General features: G+C 44.0%; 1 protein-coding gene across 3 annotated transcripts in view; it reads left to right on the forward strand.

Moving 5' to 3' along the window:
- GRID2IP (Grid2 interacting protein) overlaps window positions 1–24,583 on the forward strand; it is a 211,705-nt gene that overhangs the window by 155,368 nt on the left and 31,754 nt on the right. For all 3 annotated transcript variants that reach the window (XM_073636502.1, XM_073636501.1, XM_073636500.1), the window contains 5 exons: window positions 1,012–1,112; window positions 8,637–8,742; window positions 11,199–11,488; window positions 15,671–16,096; window positions 18,892–18,979. In XM_073636502.1, the coding sequence (XP_073492603.1) occupies window positions 1,012–1,112; window positions 8,637–8,742; window positions 11,199–11,488; window positions 15,671–16,096; window positions 18,892–18,979 (1,011 nt within the window). The remainder of the gene's footprint in view (window positions 1–1,011; window positions 1,113–8,636; window positions 8,743–11,198; window positions 11,489–15,670; window positions 16,097–18,891; window positions 18,980–24,583) is intronic.

The raw sequence follows: 24,583 nt of genomic DNA on the forward strand, positions 1-24,583 counted from the left end.
TCCACCTGGGGTGAATTCAAGCACAGGCATCTAAAATGCTCCTGAGGTCCTTGGAGCCCAGACCTTACAGAAGACAACTAGAGACTCCGTTTAAACAAAGCTGAATGGGCTGATTCCTTGATGACAGATTGCAAAGGATTGAAAGTGAAAATAAATACTTAATATACTAGTACCCATTGATGAAATCTATACACAGTGTAAACCAGGGTTTTCTTTTCAGGAGGAACATGGGGGAACGCACGCTGGGGTGTGCTGGTGGGTTTATTGATGTTGGCTGTTGGGTGATTTGTTGTCACTGGAGTTATCTATTGTTGAGGGAGGGGTCTATTGTTATAAAGGGGGGGTCTTATGTTGCCAGAGGTCAATTGTTGCTGGGAGGGATCTACTGTTGAGGCAGGGATCTATTGTTCCTAGCTGCTGAAAAATCTATTGTTGCTGGCTGGGGTCTATAATTTTTTGGGGTGGATTTATTGTTGTTCTGTAGATATTTTATTGCAAGGGATCTATTGTTGCTGGGGGTCCAATTGTTACTGGGGGGAAACTACTGTTAAGAGAGGGATCTATTGTTCCTGGCTACTGGGTGATCTGTTATTTCTGGCAGGTTCTATTGTTCCTGGGGTGGATCTATTGTTGCTGTGGTGTATTTTTTGCAGAAGGTCTATTGTTGCTGTGGGGATCGATTGTTGCTGGCTGCAGGGGATCTATTTTACTGCTTTTCTTGTTATCATTAAAAAAATCCATACAAATTACTTAGCACCACAAAATGATCCTTGGTTCTGTATTCTCTAAAAGGGGCAGTACTGGGAGGTGGGTAGGGGGTGGAACCAAGGGACAGTTCTCAGAGGTGAGTAGGGTGCAATGACAAGGAGTGACTTGCAAAGGGGGAGTGCCTGAATCTATTTTCTCAGAAAGAAAGCCCTGGTGTACACTATTATAACTAAACATACAAATCACTTATTGGAAGTTCCTGTTTTATCCATCAATGTATTTTCTCCTTTTTACCTTGCTTAGTAACTCAGTGTGACCCAATGGAAGTTCCTCCTCGAGTGGTCCATGGAGAACGACAAGCAGGTGATGGGACATCATTACCAGAGACTCCCAATCCCAAAATGGTATAGTTGATATAATTAGTTTGCTAATATTTACTGTAAAATCTTAGTGTGGAAAGTAAATGTAAACCAACAAAGCCGTGCTAAATACAAAAATGTTTAGGTGAAAAATGCAATATAATAAAGTCCACATGAAATGGTGAAAGATAATGATGACATCTTCTTTAACCGTTCATTTAAAACTCTAACACCTCAAGTGATGAGAACTCCTTTTGTGAATACCACCACCACCTCTGATAATAAGGACACTTACCAGATCCTATTGACCTTCTATATCTAGAAAGGTCAAACGAGCAATGATCATACCAATCCGTGAGAGGTGGTATGCCCCTCTATGGAACTTTGACTGCCTCTACTTATCTCCAAACCAGCCACACCAATTGCCATGGACCGATGTATATAGGTAAAAAGATGCTCCAATAGAGTAAAATCGCTTCACTAGTTTATTAAAACAATTTAAAAATTGCACTTACATGCGTATGTAAATTACACGCCAACTGTACAGTCTCTTGCTGGCAAAACAATACACCTGCGCTTCCGGGATCAGTGTAAACGCGTTGATGTCAGCATGCAGCACCGCCCTACATGTTTCATCACAAAGGACGTATTCCGGGGCGCCATTTTATTATATTGCGTTTTTCACCTAAAAATATTTGTATTTAGCGCAGCTTTGTTGGTTTACATTTACATAATATTTACTGTAAATAGTTATTTTTGGTGTATTTTATGGATGTGAAGTTTTTTTGGTAATATAAAAAGTAGTTTTATGCTTTTCCTTAAAGTGGAGTTCCACCCAACAGTGGAACTTCCGCTTTAAGGTATCCTGACCCCCTGACAGGCCACATTTGGCATGTCATTTCTTTTTGGGGTGAGCGGGTACCTAGTTTTGACAGGTACCCAGCTCCCACTTACGCCCGCGCCGCTTAGGCGACTCGAGCGGAAGCTCTCCTCTCCCCCCTCCCTCCCTGCAATCTTCTGGGACACGTCACAGGTCCCAGAAGATTGCCCGGCCATTTAGGACGCGCAGCGCGACTCGCGCATGCACAGTGTGCACCCGGCTGTGAAGCCGCAAGCTGTCACAGCCGGATGCCCACACTTGCAATGCCGGCACCGTGGACAGGCGGGGAGAGAACGGAGGCTTCGGGCTACCAAATCACTGGATCGTGGGACAGGTGAGTGTGTGCAGGGGCGGACTGATAACTCATGGGGCCCCCGGGCAATAGGAGATTATGGGGCCCCCAGGCAATCAGAGATTATGGGGCCACACAGTATACACACACACAGTATACAATCACACAGTATACACATACATGTACACACAGTATACACAGACAGATGTAAAAAAAACACAGATTTATATATACTGTCCCTGGTTTTACTGAGGCTGGCAACCCTGATGGGGCCCCCTAGTGGACCAGGGCCCTCGGGCAGTGCCCGAGTGGCTCAGTGGTCAGTCCGCCCCTGAGTGTGTGTTTATTAAAAGTTAGCTACACTTTTTGTAGCTGCTGACTTTAAGTAAACATTGGTCCAGCTGGAAGAATACCCGGTTGCCCTCTGGTTATAGAGAAGGTACATGTTGCAGAATTTGAAGACATCTACTAGGGATCCTAGAATGTGCGGCTTAATTAGAGTGGGTGAGTCACAAGTTGCTTATGCCTTTTCCATTTACATATAGATGCAAATTCATTCCCTTCTGGCCAAAATCACAGAACGAGGCATTATTACAGTATCTACTGTAAGCATGGTAAAATAAAATAAGAGCCATGAACTAATCAATGGCTTTTCTATAGCTTGTAACTAAAGCACATTTTGGATCCTCAAATATAACATATTAAATTAGACCTTCCTTAAAGTCACAGAAAGGAGCAGAAGAGCTGAAATGCTTAACGTTGGCTGCAGAAACCACTTTCCTTGGAATCCTTGGTGATTGGTTATGTAGATCAGTGTTTCTCAACTCCAGTCCTCAAGGCGCCCCAACAGGTCATCTTTTCAGGATTTCCCTCAGATGAAATGGCTGTGGTAATTACTAAGGCATTGAAACTGATCAAATCACCTGTGCAAAATAATGGAGAGCCTGAAAACCTCTAGGGGGAACCTTGAGGACTGGAGTTGAGAAACACCGAGTCATGTGGTCTCTGCTGAAGAGGAGGATCGGTATTCCGATTTGATGAATCTCTCTTTGGCACAATTCACTTGACTAATACCTTGGCTTTTTGCCCCGAGACTGGATATTATGGGATAGGTATATACACATGAGGTAAGTATATCATGCCTTTCACTTAGCTTTCATATGTTTAGGGTGCAAAGCTGGCACAGTAGTGGTGTTCTGTTATTTTTGAACAGTGCAGGGCTTTCGGTGTCAAGAACAAGTGTGAACAGTTAACCTTGCCCTAAGACTTACCCTATCCTTCCCCTTAACCTTAACGCTTCGCCCTTAAAAGTGGACCTGAGCTCAATACGTTAACATTTGCTATCCTGTAGAGAACATTTAGAAATGTCAATTTTGTACCTCAGCAATACCCTGAAAAATATACCTTTATTGAGCCCCCCGTCCTGCTGTTATTTGGCTTGATAGTGGTTTATCTGCAGCGTGAGATCTTAGGCAGACTTGGAATGAGATTTGGTAATGTCACTAATGTGCTGCTGACTCTTCTCCTCACTGGAGGTTCTAACATGTAAAAGCAAAGTCTTGTCTCTACCTAGAGACAGAGACACCGTTTAGTATAAGACATGGTAAGTCAGCAATGAGGGGACATTAGCTGAAGGGGGGCCACAGGCACTACTGATGACTAGTCCTTTGCCCTTTCCTTGCCTTTTTTTTAGCCACTGCTTCCAGAGTCCGGTTCCTTTTAACTGCCTCGTGCCCGCTGGCCGTCAAATGCCGGGCAGGTGGCACAGCTCTCTTCTGGGTGGGCATCATATGACTTTCTCCCAGAACAACCGCTTTCGCGCGCCCCTAGGGGCGCGCATCGCTGTGATCGGTGGTGCGGTGTGTCAGTCATTCACAATGCTACACCGATCTCGATAAAGGGCCTCTGACGGAGGCTCTTTACCACGTGATCAGCCGTGTCCAATCACGGCTGATCACTATGTAAACAGGAAGAGCCGTTGATCAGCTTTTCCTCACTCGCGTCTGACAGACGCGAGTAGAGAAGAGCTGATCGGCTGCTCTCCTGACAGGGGGGGTCTGTGCTGATTGTTTATCGGCACAGCGCCCCCTCAGATGCCCACCCAGGACCACCAGGATGCCGCCAGGAGCACCAGGGATTGGCACCACCGTGGACCACCAGGTATGCCACCAGGGAAATGCCAATTAGTGCCCAGGCAGCTGCCTATCAGTGTCCAGGCAGCTGCCAATCAGTGCCCATCTCAAATGCCTGCCAGTGCAAGTGCAATCAGTGATGCCTAGCAATGCCATCTATCAGTGCTGCACATCAGTGCCCAGCAGTGCCGCCTATCAGTGCCATCTATCAGTGCTGCACATCAGTGCCGCCTATCAGTGCCCAGCAGTGCCGCCTATCAGTGCCACCCATAAGTACCCATCAGTGCAGCCTTTCAGTGCCCATCAGTGTCACCTATCGTTGCCCACCAGTGCCACCCATGAGTGCCCATTAGTGCCGCCTATCAATGCCCATCAGTGCTGCATGTCAGTGCCACTTATCAGTGCCACCTACCAGTGCCCATCAGTAATGCCTATAAGTGCCCATCGTCAGTGCCCATCAGTGCCACCTCATTGATGCCACCTCATCGGTGCCGCCTTATCAATGCCCATCAGTGCCGCCTTATCAGTGCCCATCAGTTAAGGAGAAAACTTACTTATTTACAACATTTTATAACAAACAAAAGAAAAGCTTTTTCTTTTCAAAATTTTTGGTCTTTTTTTATTTGTTTAGCAAAAAATAAAAACCCCAGAGGTGATCAAATACCACCAAAAGAAAGCTCTGTTTGTGGGAACAAAATGATAAAAATTCTGTTTGGGTACAGTGTAGCATGACCGCGCAATTGTCATTCAAACAGCGACATCGCTGAAAATTGGCCTGGGCAGGAAGGGGGTGTAAGTGCACTGTATTGAGTTGGTTAATCTAACTTTGAAAATGAAACCTTGACACCTAATCGAATGCTAACAGCTTTATTTTAACACCTAAAGTGATTGTAAAGGTAGTTTTTTTTTTTAAATAACAAACATGCCATATTTACTTGTTCTATACAATGGGTTTGCACTGAGCAGCCCCGATCCTCCTTTTCTGGGCTCCCCGGTTGGCACTCCTGGCTGCTCCTACTCCCTCTTACGATTGCCCCCATAGCAAGCCGCTGGCTTTGGGAGCACTAGTGCAGGCTCAATCCCAAGCCGTGCTCTGTATGTCCATTGATACACACAGTGCAGCTCGGCCCTACCCCTGCTCTCTATTCACAAGCTGTGATTGACCACAGCAGGAGCCAATGGCTGCCTGAAAGTCTAATGAGAAGAGAGAAGAAGGAAAGAGCTGCTGCTCTTGGGAACGGTGCTGGATCGCGATCAAGCTCAGGTAAGTATTTGAGGGGGTTGGGGGGTGGGGAAACTGATCACAAAAGGTTTTTAAACTTAATGCAGAGAATGCATTCATGTAAAAACCTTGTTGCCTTTAAACTTCAACCTCCTAACCTTACACGGAAAACTAAACCTTAGCACATAGCCCTAAAAACTTCATAGCTAACCTCATGGCGCAGACGGCACGCAAATATACGGACTCTCTGCAGGTGGACTTTGGCGCCGAGCGGCTGCATATTTGTGTACCACATTAAAAACACAGCTGTGCCGAGAGCGGGTACCCGTTCCTGATCGCTGCTTGCAGTCATGATCTTTCCGATCATGTCACTGCCGTGACAGCCAATCACGGCGGTCACGTGAGCATAAACCCCGCCCCACCTCTGAAATCCCTGAAAGGGCTGGGAGACGCCGGCGCTAAGGGGTTAAGAACAAGGGCAATCCCTATTTTCTCTACTTGTTATCTTTGCATCAAAATTACAAGTTCACTTTAATGCCCCGTACACACGGACGGACATTGATCGGACATTCCGACAACAAAATCCTAGGATTTTTTCCGACGGATGTTTGCTCAAACTTGTCTTGCATACACACGGTCACACAAAGTTGTCGGAAAATCCGATCGTTTTAAACGCGGTGATGTAAAACACGTACATCGGGACTATAAATGGGGCAGTGGCCAATAGCTTTCATCTCTTTATTTATTCTGAGCATGCGTGGCACTTTGTGCGTCGGATTTGTGTACACACGATCGGAATTTCCGGATTTTGTTGTCTGAAAATTTTATATCCTGATCTCAAACTTTGTGTGTCGGAAAATTCGATGGAAAATGTGTGATGGAGCATACACACGGTCGGAATTTCCGACAACAAGGTCCTATCACACATTTTCCGTCGGAAAATCCGACCGTGTGTACAGGGCATAAGAGACATGACTAGGTTATATGTGGCTAAGTTTCATTTGCCCTGGGCTCAGTTCATCACAAGGCAAACGCTGTACAAGGCCTACACAAATTCTGCTTGTATAGCTGAATTCTGTTTGTTGTGCCACCTAAAGAATCCAACAAAAAACAACACCTCACCTAAGCAAGATCATCTGCTTTAGAACTAGCTATGAAAAGTAATAAATTAGAGCACTACTTATTGAGCTTTCTATACTTAACCTTCTTTCTCAGCTTCCTCTGTAATCAATTAAAAACAACTGAGTGAGAATACTCTGGTTTGTGAGTACCAGGGTTTTTAAAAACTGACAGATTTAGATGTTCACACTGATCCGACACAAAAGTCATAAGACTTCTGATCCGACTTTGCCCTACAACTTCACGTGTGACTTCCATGCGACTTCAATGAACGGGATCCAACTTTGATACGACCATACCAGGCCCTTCGAGTCTGGTATGTATCATGAAGGGGGAACCCCACGCCAAAATTTGAAAAAAAAAAAAAAAAAAAAAAAGGTGTGGGGTCCCCCCCAACTCCCACGCCAAAATGAAAAAATAAACGGCGTTGGGTCCCCCCCAAAATCCATACCAGACACTTATCCGAGCATGCAGCCCAGCAGGTCAGGAAAGGAGGTGCGGGGCACAAGCACCTTTGGGGACAAAGGCCTCTGCCTGACAACCCTGGGCGGTGGTTGTGGGGGTCTGCAGGCAGGGGGCTTATCGGAATCTGGAAGCCCCCTTTAACAAGAGGGCCCCCAGATCCGGCCCCCCCATGTGAATGAGTATGGGGTACATTGTAATTGTAATTTCTCTCTGCTGCTTTGTTCCACAAGGCTTGAACAAACATCAACATTTATTATGACACCATAAATATGTGTGTGCCGCAGCATGATGATCAAAGAAGAACTCTGGGCTAAATGTTTATTTTCCCATGCGAGGGGGGGGGTTAACTGCTTGTTTTGTCCAGGAGTGCAAAAGCAGTGGGAAAAGCTATACTTATCCGATCCTTCGATCCCCTATAAATCCATGCTCCCCGCCCAGCGGTGGACTGTTCCTGCCATCCTCACATCCAGAGCCAGTCTTTGAGTATGAATATATATCAGAAACAGTCTATTCACAAGACCACTAGCATGTGGGGGGGGGGGGGGGGGGGGTGAAGTGGCGGGGACCAGTCTCGCGCTCCGAGGTAAGTATGTCTCCGTTTTGCAAACCCCCTAGACAAAAGCAAGCAGTTAACTCATGCAGTGGGGCGAGCAAAGCCTCACTGCATGGGAAAATAAAAAAATTGTCCAGAGTTCTTATTTACATACACCCCTGGGAGTGTGTTCTCAATCCAGAGCACTAAGTGTAATTTCTCTCTGCTGCTTCGTTCCTCTGCTATGAATCACTTCTGACAAGTTTTCCTGACACCAAGAGAAAAAAGGTGACATGGAGGGAGCGATGGCTGATTGACTGAGGATTGATTGAGGATCTGTTCCTGTGTGCTGTGTGGCGGGGGGGTGTCCCTTCCCTCCAATCAGCTCTCAGAGCTCTCCTCGCTTAGCTCTGCAGAGTGTAATTTTAGCTCCCTGACCCCTGTTTCCTGACATCTCAGACAAGCTTTATAAATTATGGACTTTAAGTGGGTGTAGAAAAGAAAATACTAAAGATAAGCAGCTACAACTTATGTAGGAGGATTTTTTTTCATTTCTGTTCTGATTTTGTTTCATCTGAGGCCAGTCACTTCACTGGTTATATGTAAGGGGTTTACAACCACTTTAAGTCTGAAAACAATTCAAGAGCAAATATTAAGATTCTAACAAATGCCAACTGGTGAATGGTTCTCTTTACGGTTCTCAATTTATTACGGAAATTAAGAGCCGTAATGTAAACCACATGTAGCTCATACGATAGGCTAATACCTTTATGCTGGTAAACTGGCTCTAGATATGTGTAAGTAGTCCCTTGAATAACACTTGGCGAATTACTGAATAAGGTTATGGGCCTTCTAAACTGTGATGATGGTGTGGCCTCCATTGTGTTGGGTTTTGAGTTGTATCCCTGTCCTGCTTTTTCTTTCTAGATGTCAGCAGTTTATGCTGAGCTGGAAAATCGTTTTATCAACAGTTACCCAGGAAAAGTGAGCAGTATGAGGTCCCGTGCAACATGTAACCTCTATCACACAACAGGTAGGTGTATTGTTTGACTTTTATTATAAATTAATGTTTGAAAGATTTAGTTCATTATACCACTGAGATGTGCCACTCACACACACCAAACCCTAATCTTTTTATCTGCAGTTGTTATTTAAACACTTGTGTTAACATTCACACCTTCATGGGCATTTTTTTTTTTTGCTTTACCCCCTGAAGTGGTAAAACATGGTGGGTCAATTTCCTTTTTTTTTTGTACCAGCGCCTTCTAGTGCCACAAGAAGGAGCGCCATCCCTCCTGTGGCACTAGGGGGCGCTGGTTACAATGGCTCCCCACAGTAACTTGGGATGGAGCCATCACAGATTGTAGAAGATATTAATCTGCTTGTAAACCTCTGACATGAGATATGAAAAAAGCATATCTCTCTATAGGATAGGTCCCAACTGTTCCTGATTTCGAGGGACTGTCTTTGGAACAAAGTCCTTCTGTCCCTCTTTCTTCATTTGTCCCTCATTTCGGTCTAATCTATATGGTTGAATATAAATTGCACTATTTATTTGTACAATTCTCCTTGAAGGGGGCGTGGCAGGGGGTGTGCCCTATGCCTACATACTTTTGCTAATAGGTGTCCCTCATTCCCATCTCAAAAAGTTCAGAGGTATGTTCTATAGTGTATACTTGTTTTAATCCAGAGCAGCAAGTGTCATATCTGTCTGCTGCTTCTTTCCTAGGCTATCTGCATGAGTCACTTCTGCAAATTTTCCTGATACCAGAGATAAAAAGGTGACCAGGGAGGGTGCTTCAACACACAGCCTGTGATTGACAGCATCAACTCTGTTCCTGTGTGCTGTGTGAAGAGGGGTGTGTCCAGTGGCGGTCGTCCATAAGGGCGCACGGGCGCCGCCCCCTCTCTCCTGCCACCCCCCTCTAGCACCAATAGATAGATTCATGCATTGCATGAGTCTATCTATGGCCACCGCTGCCACACCCTATTCATGCGGCCTGCCCATTTTCGGGCGCAGGGCGCCTGAATTACAGCGGTGGGGGGTGGTTTTAAAGCTGCCCCACCGAGACAGGTAAGTTCAGAAGGTGGACCTGTGGGAGGCACACTGGCAGCATTTGATATGGCACAGTGGCTGCGTTTGACGGGGCACAGTGGGAGCAATTGATGGGCACAGTGGGAGCAATTGATGGGCACAGTGGCGGTAATTGATGGGCACAGTGGCTGCATTTGATGGCACAGTGGCGGCAATTGATGGGCACAGTGGCAGCAATTGATGGGCACAGTGGGAGCAATTGATGGGCACAGTGGCGGTAATTGATGGGCACAGTGGCTGCATTTGATGGCACAGTGGCGGCAATTGATGGGCACAGTGGCTGTATTTTATGGGTCACAGTGGCTGCGTTTGATGGCACAGTGGCTGCATTTGATGGCACAGTGGTCGGCAATTGATGGGCACAGTGGCTGCATTTTATGGGTCACAGTGGCTGCGTTTGATGGCACAGTGGCTGCGTTTGATGGCACAGTGGCTGCGTTTGATGGCACAGTGGCTGCGTTTGATGGCACAGTGGTGGCAATTGATGGGCACAGTGGCAGCAATTGATGGGCACAGTGGCTACATTTTATGGGGCACAGAGGCTGCATTTGATGGCACAGTGGCGGCAATTGATGGGCACAGTGGCTGCGTTTGATGGCACAGTGGCGGCAATTGATGGGCACAGTGGCTGCGTTTGGCACAGTGGCAGCAATTGATGGGCACAGTGGCTGCTTTTTATGGGGCAAAGTGGCTGCATTTGATAGCACGTGGCTGCGTTTGATGGTACAGTGGCGGCATTTGATAGCACGTGGCTGCGTTTGATGGTACAGTGGCGGCAATTGATGGGCACAGTGGCTGCGATTGATGGGCACAGTGGCTGCGATTGATGGTACAGTGAGGCTGCAATCAATGGGGTTTTTTTCAGAATTTTTCAGTTTGTTTGCGCCCCCCCCCAAAAAAAATTTGAGCACCAGCTGCCACTGGGTGTGTCCCTTACCTCCAATCAGCTCTCAGCAGAGTGTAACCTCAGCTCTCCACCCCCTGTTTTCTGAAGCTCAATAATGCTGTGAAAATTCTTGACTTTGAACAGATGTAGAGAAGAGAGGCTGCAGATAAACATGTACAACTTATGTAGGAGGATTTGTTACATCTCTGTGTATTGCCTGAGGCCAGTCACTTCACTGGGTATATAGGTATATGTGAGGGTTTACTTTAAGAAGGCTTCTTTTAGATGTGGTTTTTGGACTACATTCTTTGAAGTGAAAGGAAACCCCTGGCTGGAAGGTAGTTATAGCAAACTATGCTGCTTTACCCATATGTGGGACAGCAAAGTGTGCTTTTCAGTAAAGGCAGCTAGCACAATGAAGGAAGGTTGCTATAGGTTGCTTCAGTTTGCACATGGCTTCTTGTGTTATCATATACATTATGTCAACGTGTATTCTTCTTCTTACCAGGAGAGCGGAAGTTGATGCTGGGACACCCTTGGCAAAATTCTGCACCCCCATCTGACCCGTGCCCTCAGCGGCCTCCCAGCGCCCCTTCACCAAGCAGCTCCGAATCGAACCCCTACGTCAGTCTGGATGGCAGCCTGCCCCCTTCCCCAACTCACAGGAAGATGTTCACCTTCTCACGACCAAGTCGTTCTAGAGATACAGATCGATTCTTGGATGCGCTCAGCCGGCAGCTAGGGCAGAGTTTGACCATTACTGACCAGTTTCTGACTCCTGAGAATGACTATGAAGAGGTAACTGATATTAAAAACTAAAAAGAAGTAAACAAAGTTATTCACCAGAGATGTTGCTGAGATTCTTGTACTGGTTTGTGGAAGGCTAGAATGCCAGGTCTAGCACCAGATGGCAGGACATAGTTGGCGTCAGGGCTGTATTTACTATAAGGACACTTGAGATGAATGCCTAGAGTGGCGTTATTAGAGGAAACAGCACCAAGCCTTAGGGGCCCTTTCACATCGAACGCAGTTGGATACATTTTGAACTGCACTCCACCTGCATAGACAGCCCAAAGCCAAGGTAATTCTATGGGCATAATTCACATCACTGCAGCGCTGTTCAGCGCACTTAAAAAAAAGTAGAGCATGCTGCATTTTTCCACATGGCAAATGCATAGCTCCCAACTGTTCCTGATTTTGAGGGACTGTCCCTGATTGGGAGCAATGTCCCTCTGTCCCTCTTTCCCCCTCATTTTTATCTGATCTCTATAGTTGTATCTAAAATGCACTTTTTATCTTTCAAAAAGTGTTTCCCAGTGCTAAACCTTTCATCCAAATTCTAAATTGCTGCATTTGTACATTTTAAAAGCCAATATAAAGGAATAGTAGTGATAAAAAAAAGCCCTTGTGGATTTAATTAAGCTTTTTTTTGGTTAATTCTCCTTTAAGGGGGTGTGGCAGGGGGCGTGTCCTATGCCTACATACATTTGCTAGTATGTGTCTTTCCTTCCCATCTCAAAATGTTGGGAGGTATGCAAATGCAGGGAACATGCTACAAACATGCTTCAAACGCACTGCACCACGTTTCTTTAGCCAAGCCCAAAAAACATATAGAAAAATGCATTGAAAATGCAGCCCAAAATGCATGCAAAAACGCGTCAAGCACATTTTAAATGCATGTAAACATGCAGTGAAAAACGTGCAGTTATGTGCAGATTCTGGTGTGAATGGGCCCTTTAAATGTTCAAAGTGTCATAACTTTTTCCTAATTTTGTTTCTATTTTCTGTCTACCTCTAAACGCATCTTACTGTCTACCCCCTAAACGCAGCAAGAGAGCTGCAGAGATCAAAAGGCTCTTTATAGTTCAGGAAAACATAGAACTGTCTCTCCTTTCTCTTGTTTGGTTGCCTGTACAGTTAAAAGAAAAAATTGCTGCATATAAAGTAGACCCCATGCTGCTTCCAATAGCACATGCTAGCATTAGTTTTAGTAAAATAATCTTATAGCACAAGGCTTGAACAAAATTGTGACATCATACAGATGTGTTTGCCATGGCATGATGATCAAAGAACTGTGGACTGAATGTTTCTTTTCCCATGGCGGGGGGAGGTCTGTGCCCGCACTGCATGGGTTAAGCGCTCGTTTTGTTCAGGAGCTCAAGGAAAGCTATACTTATCCGATCCTTCGATCCCCTAGAAAACCGTGCTCCCCCCCGTCCAGCGGTGGACTGTTCCTGCCGTCCTCATGTCCAGAGCCAGTCTATGGGTGTGAAGATATCAGGAACAGTCCATTCACAAGGCCACTAGCATGTGGGGGGGGGGGGGGGGGCAGAGGTGGCAGGGAACAGTCTTGCGCTTGGAGCTAAGTATGTCTCCACTCTGCAGTACCCTAGACAAAAACAAGCAGTTAACTCATGCAGTGCGAGCAAAGCCCCACTGCATGGGAAAATAAAAATGTTGCCCGGAGTTCTTCTTTACATACAGCCCTGGGAGTGTGTTCTCAATCCAGAGCACTAAGCCCTTGGTACAGTGTGTTCTGCAGAAATTATTTAGAGGTTTTACGGCACCACGGATTGGATTTCCATCACTGAATCCTGGTGCTCAAAGTAACAATCCCTCTGCTAAGTTCACCCTGTTGCCCAGAACATTCACCCAAAAGGGAAGTTCTGCTTGTTTGCATCCCCCCTCCACTGCCACATTTGGCATTTTTTGGGGGGGCGGAGGGAACGGGTACCTGGTTTTGACAGGTACTTGCTGCCACTTCTGGTCGGATCGCTGTAGTTTCCTTGAAATAAGGAAACTACAGGATTTGTTTTGGACTTTGTGACATCAGAACACCTTCTGCTGCCATTAGTAAACACGGAGCCCCGTAAAGCCTACCTGACAGGGATACCCCCACCCCCCGAATTACAAAAATTACCATTAATTAATTATAATTTAAAAAAATATTTGTATTTATTTATTACATTTTTTTTACAACACTGTTTGTGGGGTGGGGGGCTGGGGGGGGGGGGGGTGTTGGAGGAAATATCAGGGGTCTAAAGAGACCCCTAACATCTCACCTTTAAGACAGAGAAAGGAATTGAGGATCCCGATTCTTCAATTCCTCTCACTGAAGATGAATGAATAAGAGACAGAGGCTCCTGTTAATTCATAAACTGAAGCATAGTAAACACCGTTTGCTATGCATAATTATGAATGGACACAGGAGTGATCCATACCGATCATTCAGTGTCCAATTCAGAAAAAGAAGGCCCAGTAAATGACATGCTTTATTCATTTGCCCCTTCCCCCACTCTCCATCTGCCTGTGTGTCCACAGCAGCTGGCGGGAGAGGGAAGCCGACAGTGCTGCAGGGGGACGAGGTGGAGCGTACAGGCGGGAATCAAATGTGGGCAGCACAGGGAGGGGGATCTGTCTGGTGGGACAGGAGGACAATTACAGAACAATGCACTGTGATAGGGAGGCTACTGATAGGGGGGTACCACTGGGCCTTTATAGGGGGCCTGAATAGCAGGGGAATTAGTGTGACAGGATAGGAGGGCAATTACAGAATGATGCACTGTGCCTGTGTCTCTATCTCCAGCAGCTGAAAGATACTGGAGAGAGAGGAGGAAGCCGGCTTTTAGCTGCTGGAGACACGGACACAACGCATCATTCTGTAATTGTCTTCCCATCCCACCACACCGATCCCCCTGCTGTCCGGGCACCCCTGTGTGCCCGGGCCCCCTACAAGAGGCCTGGTGGTACCCCCTATTGGCGGCCCTGCCTTCTCTTAGAAGAAGTTAATGCTTTATTTGGAAGGATCTTAAGGGATGCTCCAAGAGCTGTACATGTCAAGAAAAGTATCTGAAATGTGAAAATCTGTTCATTTAGGTTTAAAGAAATGTCCAAAAATATATAACAATGATTATCTGGAATCTCAGAAAACTGCTGTAGTTAAAGTATATTAATTTTGCATAAAGTAGAGAATGCTTGAAACCCCTAGAAGGTCTTCATTTTGCTGTCTGTGCTTCTTTGGAGAGAGTTGTCTTCAATTCAATGTCTAGAGACAGAACAACGAGGAGGAGAACACTCCAAAAGAAGTTTGGAAGGTTAGAGAGGAAATCTATTAGAAACATAAAAGACAGATTGCCAAGAAACACCAAGTGGTCCATTGAGTCTGCCATTTTTATGCCTCAGAACAGACCTATAATCCCACACATACTTAAAGTCGTACTGTATTTAAGAGCCCTTGCACACTGGGGCGGGGGTGGCGTCGGCGGTAAAACGCCGCTATTATTAGCGGCGTTTTACCGTCGGTATGCGGCCGCTAGCGGGGCGGTTTTACCCCCCGCTAGCGGCCGAGAAAGGGTTAAATACCACCGCAAAGCGGTATAGCCGCGCCGTCCCATTGATTTCAGTGGGCAGGAGCGGTAAAGGAACGGTATACACACCGCTCCTTCACCGCTCCGAAGATGCTGCTAGCAGGACTTTTTTTACCGTCCTGCCAGCGCATCGCTCCAGTGTGCAAGCCCTCGGGGCTTGCACACTGGAATGAAAGCAGCGGCACTTTCGGGGCGGTTTGCAGGCGCTATTATTAGCGCAATAGCGCCTGCAAACCGCCCCAGTGTGCAAGGGCTCTAACCCAAAAGCAAGCATTTATTATATTGCAGCTTACCAATTCTTTGATGTGGTGACTGCACCAGTTTTCTTTTTATGCATTCTTTCTTTTATTTTCACCTAGTGATCCAACCAGTAAAGCTGGCCACACATGGATCGAAATTTGGAGGGACCGGCTGCATTTTGATCCATGTATGGGCAGGCTGGTTGTACACAAGTAAAATCTAGCAATGACCTAGACTAGCTCAATCTCACTTTATCCGAAATGGCAAAAAAATTACTTCTGGCTTTCAGTAACTTTTTAGCAGCTAGTAAAATATGGCAATGAACATTAACATAGAAATTGGAGTTCACATGTGTCTTTTGCTGTTGCTGCAGATGACATTTCAGGATGAACAGATGAGCTGTGCCCCACGTGAGATTAGCACTACCAGCGACTCAATGGGCAGCAGTGAAGACGGGAGTTCCCTCACCTATTCATCAGTGTCTGATCACATCCCACCACCACCTCCCAGCCCCCCTCCGCCTCCTCCACCACCACACCACCCCAGGGGAGAACTCAAGAGGGAGATCTCTAAAGGAGCACCCCCTCCCTACTCCCAGGCTTTGGGGAGCTGTATACACCCCTTACCCCCAGCCCCTCCTCCTCTGCCTATTCCTCCTGTTCCTCCCGTTCCTCCTGCACCACCTTTAGAGCCCCTGGCACGTCGCAGCATGCACCGGCGGAGTGAATCCAGCCATATGAGTGTGAAACGGCTACGTTGGGAGCAAGTGGAAAATTCTGAAGGAACAATATGGGGCCAGGTTGGTACTAACAAATTTCATCTTTCTATTTCAATAATATATGATGGGAAGGCTAATATTGCAGGTGTGTTACTGTACTAGTAGTCCTGAGTCTTTCCCATCTGCTGGTCCTTAGTACTACTGCTCAGTTCATGCTACAGTGCACACCTGCCCTTGTCAAGAGTGCTTAAATAGACTTTGGCACAATCAGCTTGTACATTGTTAAGGGTTCTGTCTGATATTTGTTTGGCCACCCTGCTATTTGGATTGCTTTCTGTTTATGACTTGGACTGTATTCAGGCTTTGCTTCTGCCTGCCTTCTACCTTGGCCTTTAGCATGTCTTCTGACCTCATTTGCCGGCCACCTGCCTCAACCATCTGCTTATTTGTATATGAAGCTGGCTAAGGCTCCTGGTAACAGATGAGTTCCACCAAACTAGAGTTAGATGAGGAAAAAAAAAACACAGTACATAAAGAATATATGCTGTAATTACTAACACTTCTAGTGTGAAGTTGAAGCCTTATTTAGAGAAGAGTAACACCAGAAATGTCAAAGGGCAAAAATTTGCAAAATTGGCAAAGATTCTTAGCAGCCTTGGAATAGCGGCATTACCATGTTAAAAAAAGGCATTGCTTGACAAGAGTGTTGGCAATTCATGTGATCCTTTTGGAACGTGATTGGGCCACTTAGTTGATTCCTCCACACCTAAATGCCTAAGTTTCAGTAAAGTGTAAGTTTGTGAAGAATCCTAGTTATAGTCTTACTGAGAAAAGTATATATAAAGCAAAACTTTAAAAAAAAAAATTTTAAAGTAGGAAGGAGCTAAAACTCACCTCTTTGGGGGAATTAAATTCACTTACATCTCCCCCGAACACAACAGGAAGAACTATGTTTTCAGCAGTGGAGTGGAATGGTGCTATGCCTGGGGAAAAAAAATTGAAACCCTGAGCAAGTAGACTGTGCTCTATGTATGCCTTTCAGGGTTTACTGTTATCACTGACCGGAATCTAACCCCACATCATAAAAAAACTATCAATAAATGCCGTATTACTGTACATGCTGTTCATACTCACTCAGTCACTATGAGATTTGTCTTCTGTATTCTGCAAAATACCTGGTTGATCCTGCTTTTCTTTATCTCCCCCTTCTGCTCATTTTCCCAATTCAGCTAGGGATTTTGCAGAGCAGTGTTGGCAGCTCTGCACATGCTCAGATTTCAGTGAGTTTCTATGCTGAGCATCTCCTCCCTATCACATCTGAGCAGCCCATGTGGCTATAGAGTCACACATGTGGGCGTATACACCTTGATAAATAACAGCCCACTCCATCCCTCCTCCTTCAGCTGACTAACCAGCTAAACACAATAGGGGTGGGATATTACATGTAGATTAATGGAGGCTTCACCTCCCTTTTATTCTAAGACACAGGCTGGAGGAGCGTGACACAGCCTGTGACTGGGAGAAATCCACCCACACCATGTTATTGCCAAAAAACAATAAAGATTTGATTTTTAAATATATAAGGTACTTGTATGACAATTTAAAATAGTTAATGATAGGAAGTATTTATTTTTACTCTGTATTCCAAAGGATTTTCTATTTTATTTATTTTAAACATTTGACCAGCAGCAGAGGACTAGAAGTTCCTCCTGCTTATGTTTCCCTGCAGACAGGCTGGGAGAGAGCTGGGTCATGTGAAAGCTAGACGTGTGCGGTTCATTTCATTATGAATCGAAATTCGGACAAATTTTTTGTTATTCGGAAAGTCAGATGTAACCAAATTACAATAGTTAAAAATTTAAACAAATCTGAAAAAACTAAATTAAATTCAAATTCAAAAACTAGAATAGAATAACAATTCATAGAAAATATAGGAATAGATTAGAGAAGAATAGAATATAGTAAAACAGAACAGAATAGATAATATAAATATAAAACAAAAGAATAGAAAAAATATAATAAAGAAATAGAATAAAAAAGAATAGAATAGAAAATAAAATAATAGAATAGCATAAAAAAGAATATAATAAAATAGAAAAGAATAGAAGATTTTATAGATAGTATAAAATAGAATAGAAATTAAAAGAATAGAATAGAAAATAATGGATTAGAATTGAGTACAACAGAATAGAACAGCAAATAAAAGAATATAATAAAAAATAATAGCAAATAAAAGAATAGCGTAAAGCAGAACAGAATAGAAAATAAAAGAATAGCATAAAATAGAATCGAAAAGCATAGAATAGAAAAAAACAATAAAATAGAATAAAATAGAATATAACAATCTTCCAAAATTCAAATTTCAAATAGAATTAATTCGAATTTGAATGCCAATTCACATCAAATAGAATTAGAAAATGCTTAAAAGAAACTAAACAAGTTCCGAAAACAAATTAAAACAAATTTAACTAAACAAAATGATTTAAGTAATGAACTGAAATGAAACAAAACACATTTTTGCATGTCTAGCTGCGTGTTTAGTATCTCTTTAGGGTACAACTCAAGCAAAAGCATTTTTTAGATTAGAATAGTGGTGAAAAGTTAGAACCTCTCTTAGATTTTTATAGCTTCCCATTGGGGAGATTTCCCTTTACTTTCTTTTTTCAGATAGACAACAAGGAGTAAGTAGAAATCTTACTAAAGTGAGGACAAAGTCAATCTTTGACAGTTGTCCCCACTGGAAGATTTCCCTTCAATTCATGTTCCAATGGTCACCGTGATAATATAGGTTAGGTGACCTCATCATTACAAGAACGACCAGCTTAACATCATCACATAGCACCACCTAAAGGATAACTTTCTACTCTTCTCTGCAGCTGGGGGAGGATTCGGACTATGAAAAACTGAGCGATATGGTGAAGTATTTGGACTTGGAGCTGCATTTTGGAACACAGAAACCTACACGTAAGTTTGACCCATATATTTATTCAGACCAGAAACCTTCCGGTGTGTCAGTTTTGAGATTACTTGAGATCGGAAATAATATTTTATTGGAGCAGAAGTCTTTTGTATGGGGGGGGCACCCTGCCTGCCCCACCCTGCCCCATTTCGCTGCATAGAAATTGTCCATAAAAGACTGGACTTCCTCCAGACCAACTGGTCAGCATCCTGAAAGAACGGTGGGACTCTGCTGGGCACACATAGATGTAAGGGGGTACTTTGATGTTTACTTCTGGTAGTAGGGGGGTGCTGTTTGTATTGTAGAGATGGGGGGGCACCGTAAATTCCTTCTACTATAAGGCTGACGAGAGTAGTAACAGTGGCATCACTACTTCTGTCAGCTCAGCACTGGAAGCGGCAAGGAGAGGAGGAGAGAGGTGAGAGGAGGTACGGGCTGTGTTCTCTCTCCTCCTCCTCAAAAGTTTGCACATAATGGGGGGGGCGCAAATTGGCATCTTTGCCCTGGGCACTGGATGGTCTTGTCCCAGCACTAGATTTAAGGTAGATATTAAGGCAAAAAACATATTTCTTAAAATCTCCTGTGTTGCGCTGTGCAGCAGAGCTGTGTAAATCTCAGGACTGGCTAGGCAGAAATGCAAATGCTTTGGCAGGTAAACCATCTCTGAACTATGGATTTTATTTGTGTATTTAGCTGTTGCCTGGGGTTCCGATTTAAAAGGGTATATTCAGAAAGCACATATTTTGTTTTTTTTTAATTGCAGTCTTTGCAATAATTTTTGTTGTGACTTTGAGATTTTTACATGCTAACTTACCTTTATTTTATTATCATAATAAATATAGAAAGTTGTAGATTAACCCTTTGCAGGAGCTTTGGCTCCCAGTGCTTAAAGTGTTACTAAACCCACAACAGTAAAATCGGTGTGTATATGCAGTAAAGCATGCTTGTTATACTCACTGTAGAACCTCTGCATTGTGTAAAAGGCTGTTTGATCCTGTCTTCTCTGATCCTCCCCTTCTTTTGCTGTCCCCAATCCATCTCCTGATAGGACAGAGCCTTGGGGACAATCTGCACATGCTCAGTTTGGTGTGTATTGTTAGAGATTTATTTTTTGGGGGGGAGGTGCATGTGATGATCAGCACAGGACCAATCAGCACTGTCCAGAGGGTCATGGGTTCCTGCATCCTCATAGGACAATCCGAGTAGAATGAAAACTCCTCCTATAAGCTTTAATCAGACACTGATAGAAGTCACAAGACTGCTATATACTGCTGATGAGAAAGGTATTTAACAGTTTACATTTGCTAAAACGGTTGCATTTCCATGTTCTGTGTACTGTGGGAGACCACATATAGTGAATGAAGGCTCCTAAGTTTAGTAACACTTTAAATGAAGGTTCCCTGAGCCCCATGAGTTAAGTAGAAGAGGCCAGGTATATTTACACATTTTTGGGAGCAGGTGGAGTAAGCCTTCATGCTGGAGCATATGACAATTCAATTAAAGGTCCGGGTCTCTTCTTCTGTATCTATCCAAGGGGACAGACCAGAACTTGAATTAATTTGATAGGACCTCAGCAGTAATCCTCCATGCTACAGCTCCTGACAAATAAGTTAAAGTTGTGGCCTGTCCTGTTGAATTGATAGAGAAGAAAAGGCACAGACCTTTAAAATGGTTGTAAACCCCTTACCCAGTGACTGACCTCAGGTGATATACAGAGATCCTCCTACTTAAGTTGTGCCTGTTTATCTGCAGTGGTCTCTTTTCTACATCTGTTCAAAGTCCAGAATTTATAAAGGTTGTTTGAGCCTCCAGAAAGCAGGGGGCGGAGAGCTGAATTCACACTCTGCAGAGCTCAGTAAGGAGACCTCTGAGAGCTCATTGGAGGTAAGGGACACACCCGCCTCCACACAGCACACAGGAACAGAGCTGAGTCACTCAGCTGGAGCTCCTTCCCTGTCACCTTTTTTCTCTTGGTGTCAAGAAAACTTGTCAGAAGTGACTCATACAGATACTCTTGCTGATAGAAGAGTAACAAAGCAGCATACAGAAATGACACTTAGAGCTCCTAATAGAGACAAGTACACACTATAGAGGGATATGCTTTGTACATTTTTTTATGTCTGAGGTTTAAAACCACCTTTAATTTAATTGTTGGGTGTCACAACATGGAAGCTTATTCAGCATGCTCCTGAAAATTAGTAAATAGTTACCTCTCTATACCCAACCCCCTCTTCTGAACTGATGGGGTCCAGGCCATGGCATACGTAGGGAGGTGTCAGGGGGCAGTTTCATTTTTGTGTTGCTGTCCGACAGGCAGAAACGGTGCTGCATTGCTGCGCTGTCAGCCAGGCTGTATGGGACCCCATGATTTCTAATGGCAGCCTTGGCTGTAAAGGACATGCTGTAAGTGCATTCGACAATAAACTGGATATTGATCACTCCTTGTGCTGTAGACTCATTATGAATTGTCGAAGCCATTTTATTCCAGCCTCTCCAAAGCCTCCTCATTATCTTCGATCTACACTGAGCAGCATAACACACTTTATGTGACAAGGCTTTGTTTAACAGGTTGGTATGCTTCTAAAACTATAGCAAAATATGAATCTGTTCAAATAGCTTTCATTTGGGGGGCTGCATAGCACAATCACCTAAGAACCGAGCCTCTTTTTAAGATGTGTTGTTTACAAGTTAAAAACAGTTTTTTTTGCTAGAAAATTACTTAGAACCCCCAAACATTATACATTTTTTTTCTAACACCCTAGAGAATAAAATGGCGGCCGTTGCAATACTTTCTGCCACATCGTATTTGCGCAGCGGTCTTACAAGCTCACTTTTTTTGTAAAAATTTTTTTTTAATTAAAAAAATAAGACAACAGTAAAGTTAACCCAATTTTTTTATAATGTGAAAGATAATGTTACGCCGAGTAAATTGATACCCAACAAGTCATGCTTCAAAATTGCGCTTGCTTGTGGAAACTTTTACCCTTAAAAATCTCCATAGGCGACGTTTAAAAAATTCTACAGGTTGCATGTTTTAAGTTACAGAGGAGGTCTAGGGCTAGAATTATTGCTCTCACTTTGGTTTCAAACGGTTTGAACACCGTTTTCATATGCGGGTGCTACTCACGTATGCGCTCACTTCTGCACGTGAAACTCGGCGGGACAGGGCGCGTTTAAAAATTGTTTTTTTCTTTTTTATTTTAACCTTTAATTTTTTTATTTTTACACTGTTTTTTTAAAGAAAAATAGTGTCTTTTATTCCTATTACAAGGAATGTAAACATTTCTTATAATAGAAAAAAAGCATGACAGGTCCTCTTAAATATGAGATCTGGGGTCAAAAAGACCTCTGATCCCATATTTACACTAAAATGCAATTTAAAAAAAATAAAAATAAATTTGTCATTTAAAAAAATAATAAATAAAAAATGGCCCTTTAAGAGCTCTGGGCGGAAGTGATGTTTTGACGTCGCTTCCGCCCTGCAATGTTATGCACAGCAAGGGTGAAGATCCGATCGCCTCCGCCGCTGCCGACGGCTCCGGTAAGCGGTGGAGGGCACCGGAGCATGGCGGGAGGGGGGCCCCTCTCCTGCCGCCAATAAAAGTGATCTTGCGGCGAATCTGCCACAGAGACCACTCTTATCGGAAAGCGGACCGCCGGCCGAAAAAGAGGATACCGGGGTTATGGCAGCTAGCTGCTGCCATAACAACGATATTCCTCTTCAAAGTAAGGACGTATATTGGCGTGCAGCGGTCCGGAAGTGGGTGACACTATACTAGATGATTAAACATGCAGGTGTTAAGGTGGCAGAAAAAAAACTGCTGACTGGCATGGTGCATTTCGTCAGCGACTACTTTCTAAACCGTCCACATTATTAACACAGATGCAGATTTACACAGCTTTGTATTCATAAATACATAATTAAATTAACTATTTTTTTTTAATGAAAGACCTGGTATCAGCCTCTTGCAATTCTGTACAGCAGAGCTCAGAGTGGGAGAGGAAGAAGCAGCACAAGGAGCCATCTGTTCAGATGCTGACAAAGAGTGTGCTTATAGGAGGAGAAAGCAAAGCAGTGTGATAGAGATGGCCTTATCACGGTGCTGCTACTTCTTTATTGTCCAATCACAGGCTGTGGGTGGAGTCATGACAGCCTGAGCCTTAAGAGAGCGGGTTGGTTCAGCCCGCAAGACTGAGTAAAGTAACAGAAAAAAAAAGTAATGTGACAGTAAAAAAAAAGCTGTTGGGGATAGCTCAAGTCCGATCATAGATATTGCAGCAAAAGCTGTTTTATTTTATGTTGTTACACAGTTACAGTTACTAGGTGAGGTTGAAAAAAATACACAAGTCCATCAAGTCCAACCTATGTGTGTGATTATATGTCAGTATTACATTGTATATCCCTGAATGTTGTGGTCGTTCAGGTGCTTATCTAATAGTTTTTTTAAATTAGCGATGCTCCCCGCTAAAACCACTGCCTGCGAAAAGGAATTCCACGTCCTTACCGCTCTTACAGTAAAGAACCCTCTACGCAGCTTAAGGTTAAACCACTTTTCTTCTAATTTTAGTGATTAGCCACGTGTCTTATTAGATTCCCTTTCGCTGAAAAGTTTTATACCTATTGTGGGGTCACCAGTACGCATAGCTCCCAACTGTCCCTGATTTTGAGGGACTGTCCCTGATTTGGAACAGAGTCCCTCTGTCCCTCTTTCCTCCTCATTTGTCCCTCATTTGGGTCTGACAAATACAGTTATAAAATACACTATTTACCTTTCAAAAAGTGTTTCCCAGCTAAAACTTTTATCCATTTATTTCTAAATTGCTGCGTTTGTAAATGTCAGAAGCTAGTATAAAGGAATAGAAATGGTAAAAAAAAAAGGGTTTAATGAATCTTTTTTTTAAATTTTCCTTTAAGGGGGGCGTGGCAGGGGGCGTGCCCTATGCCTACATACTTTTGCTAATAGGTGTCCCTCATTCCCATCTCAAAAAGTTGGGAGGTATGAGTACGGTATTTGTTCACTGAAATCATATCCCCTCTCAAGGGTAAATGGCTATCATTTTTATTTTTGGAGTCCTCCTTTAAAGTGTTACTAAACTCAGGACCCTGCATTCACCATATCTAGTCTCCTACAGTACACAGAACATGGACATGCAATAGTTTTAGTAAATATAAACTGATAAATACCTTTTCTCATCAGCAGTATATAGCAGTCTTGTCACTTCCATAAGTACCTGGTTATAGCTTGTAGGAGGAGTTTTCATACTGCACTGAGCCATCCTATCAGGATGCAGGACCCTTGACCCTTGGTCTGGACAGTGCTGATTGGCCCTGAGCTGATCACATGCACTCTCCCAAGGAAAAAAACTCTCTAGCTGTACACATCAAACTGAGCATGTGTAGCCTGACTCCAAAGGCTCTGCCTTTACCGACCTGTTCTGGAGTCGGTGGAAGAAGGGGAGGATCAGAAAAAACAGGATCAAACAGCCTTTTACACAATGCAGAGGTTTCACGGTGAGTATAACAAGCATGCTTTACTGCATATACAGACTGATTTTACTGTTGTGGGTTTAAGAACACTTTAAGTTTATTTTGCTTCTCACTGGGAAGA

Source organism: Aquarana catesbeiana, linkage group LG06, assembly GCF_042186555.1.
Source record: "Aquarana catesbeiana isolate 2022-GZ linkage group LG06, ASM4218655v1, whole genome shotgun sequence".
NCBI lineage: Eukaryota > Metazoa > Chordata > Amphibia > Anura > Ranidae > Aquarana > Aquarana catesbeiana.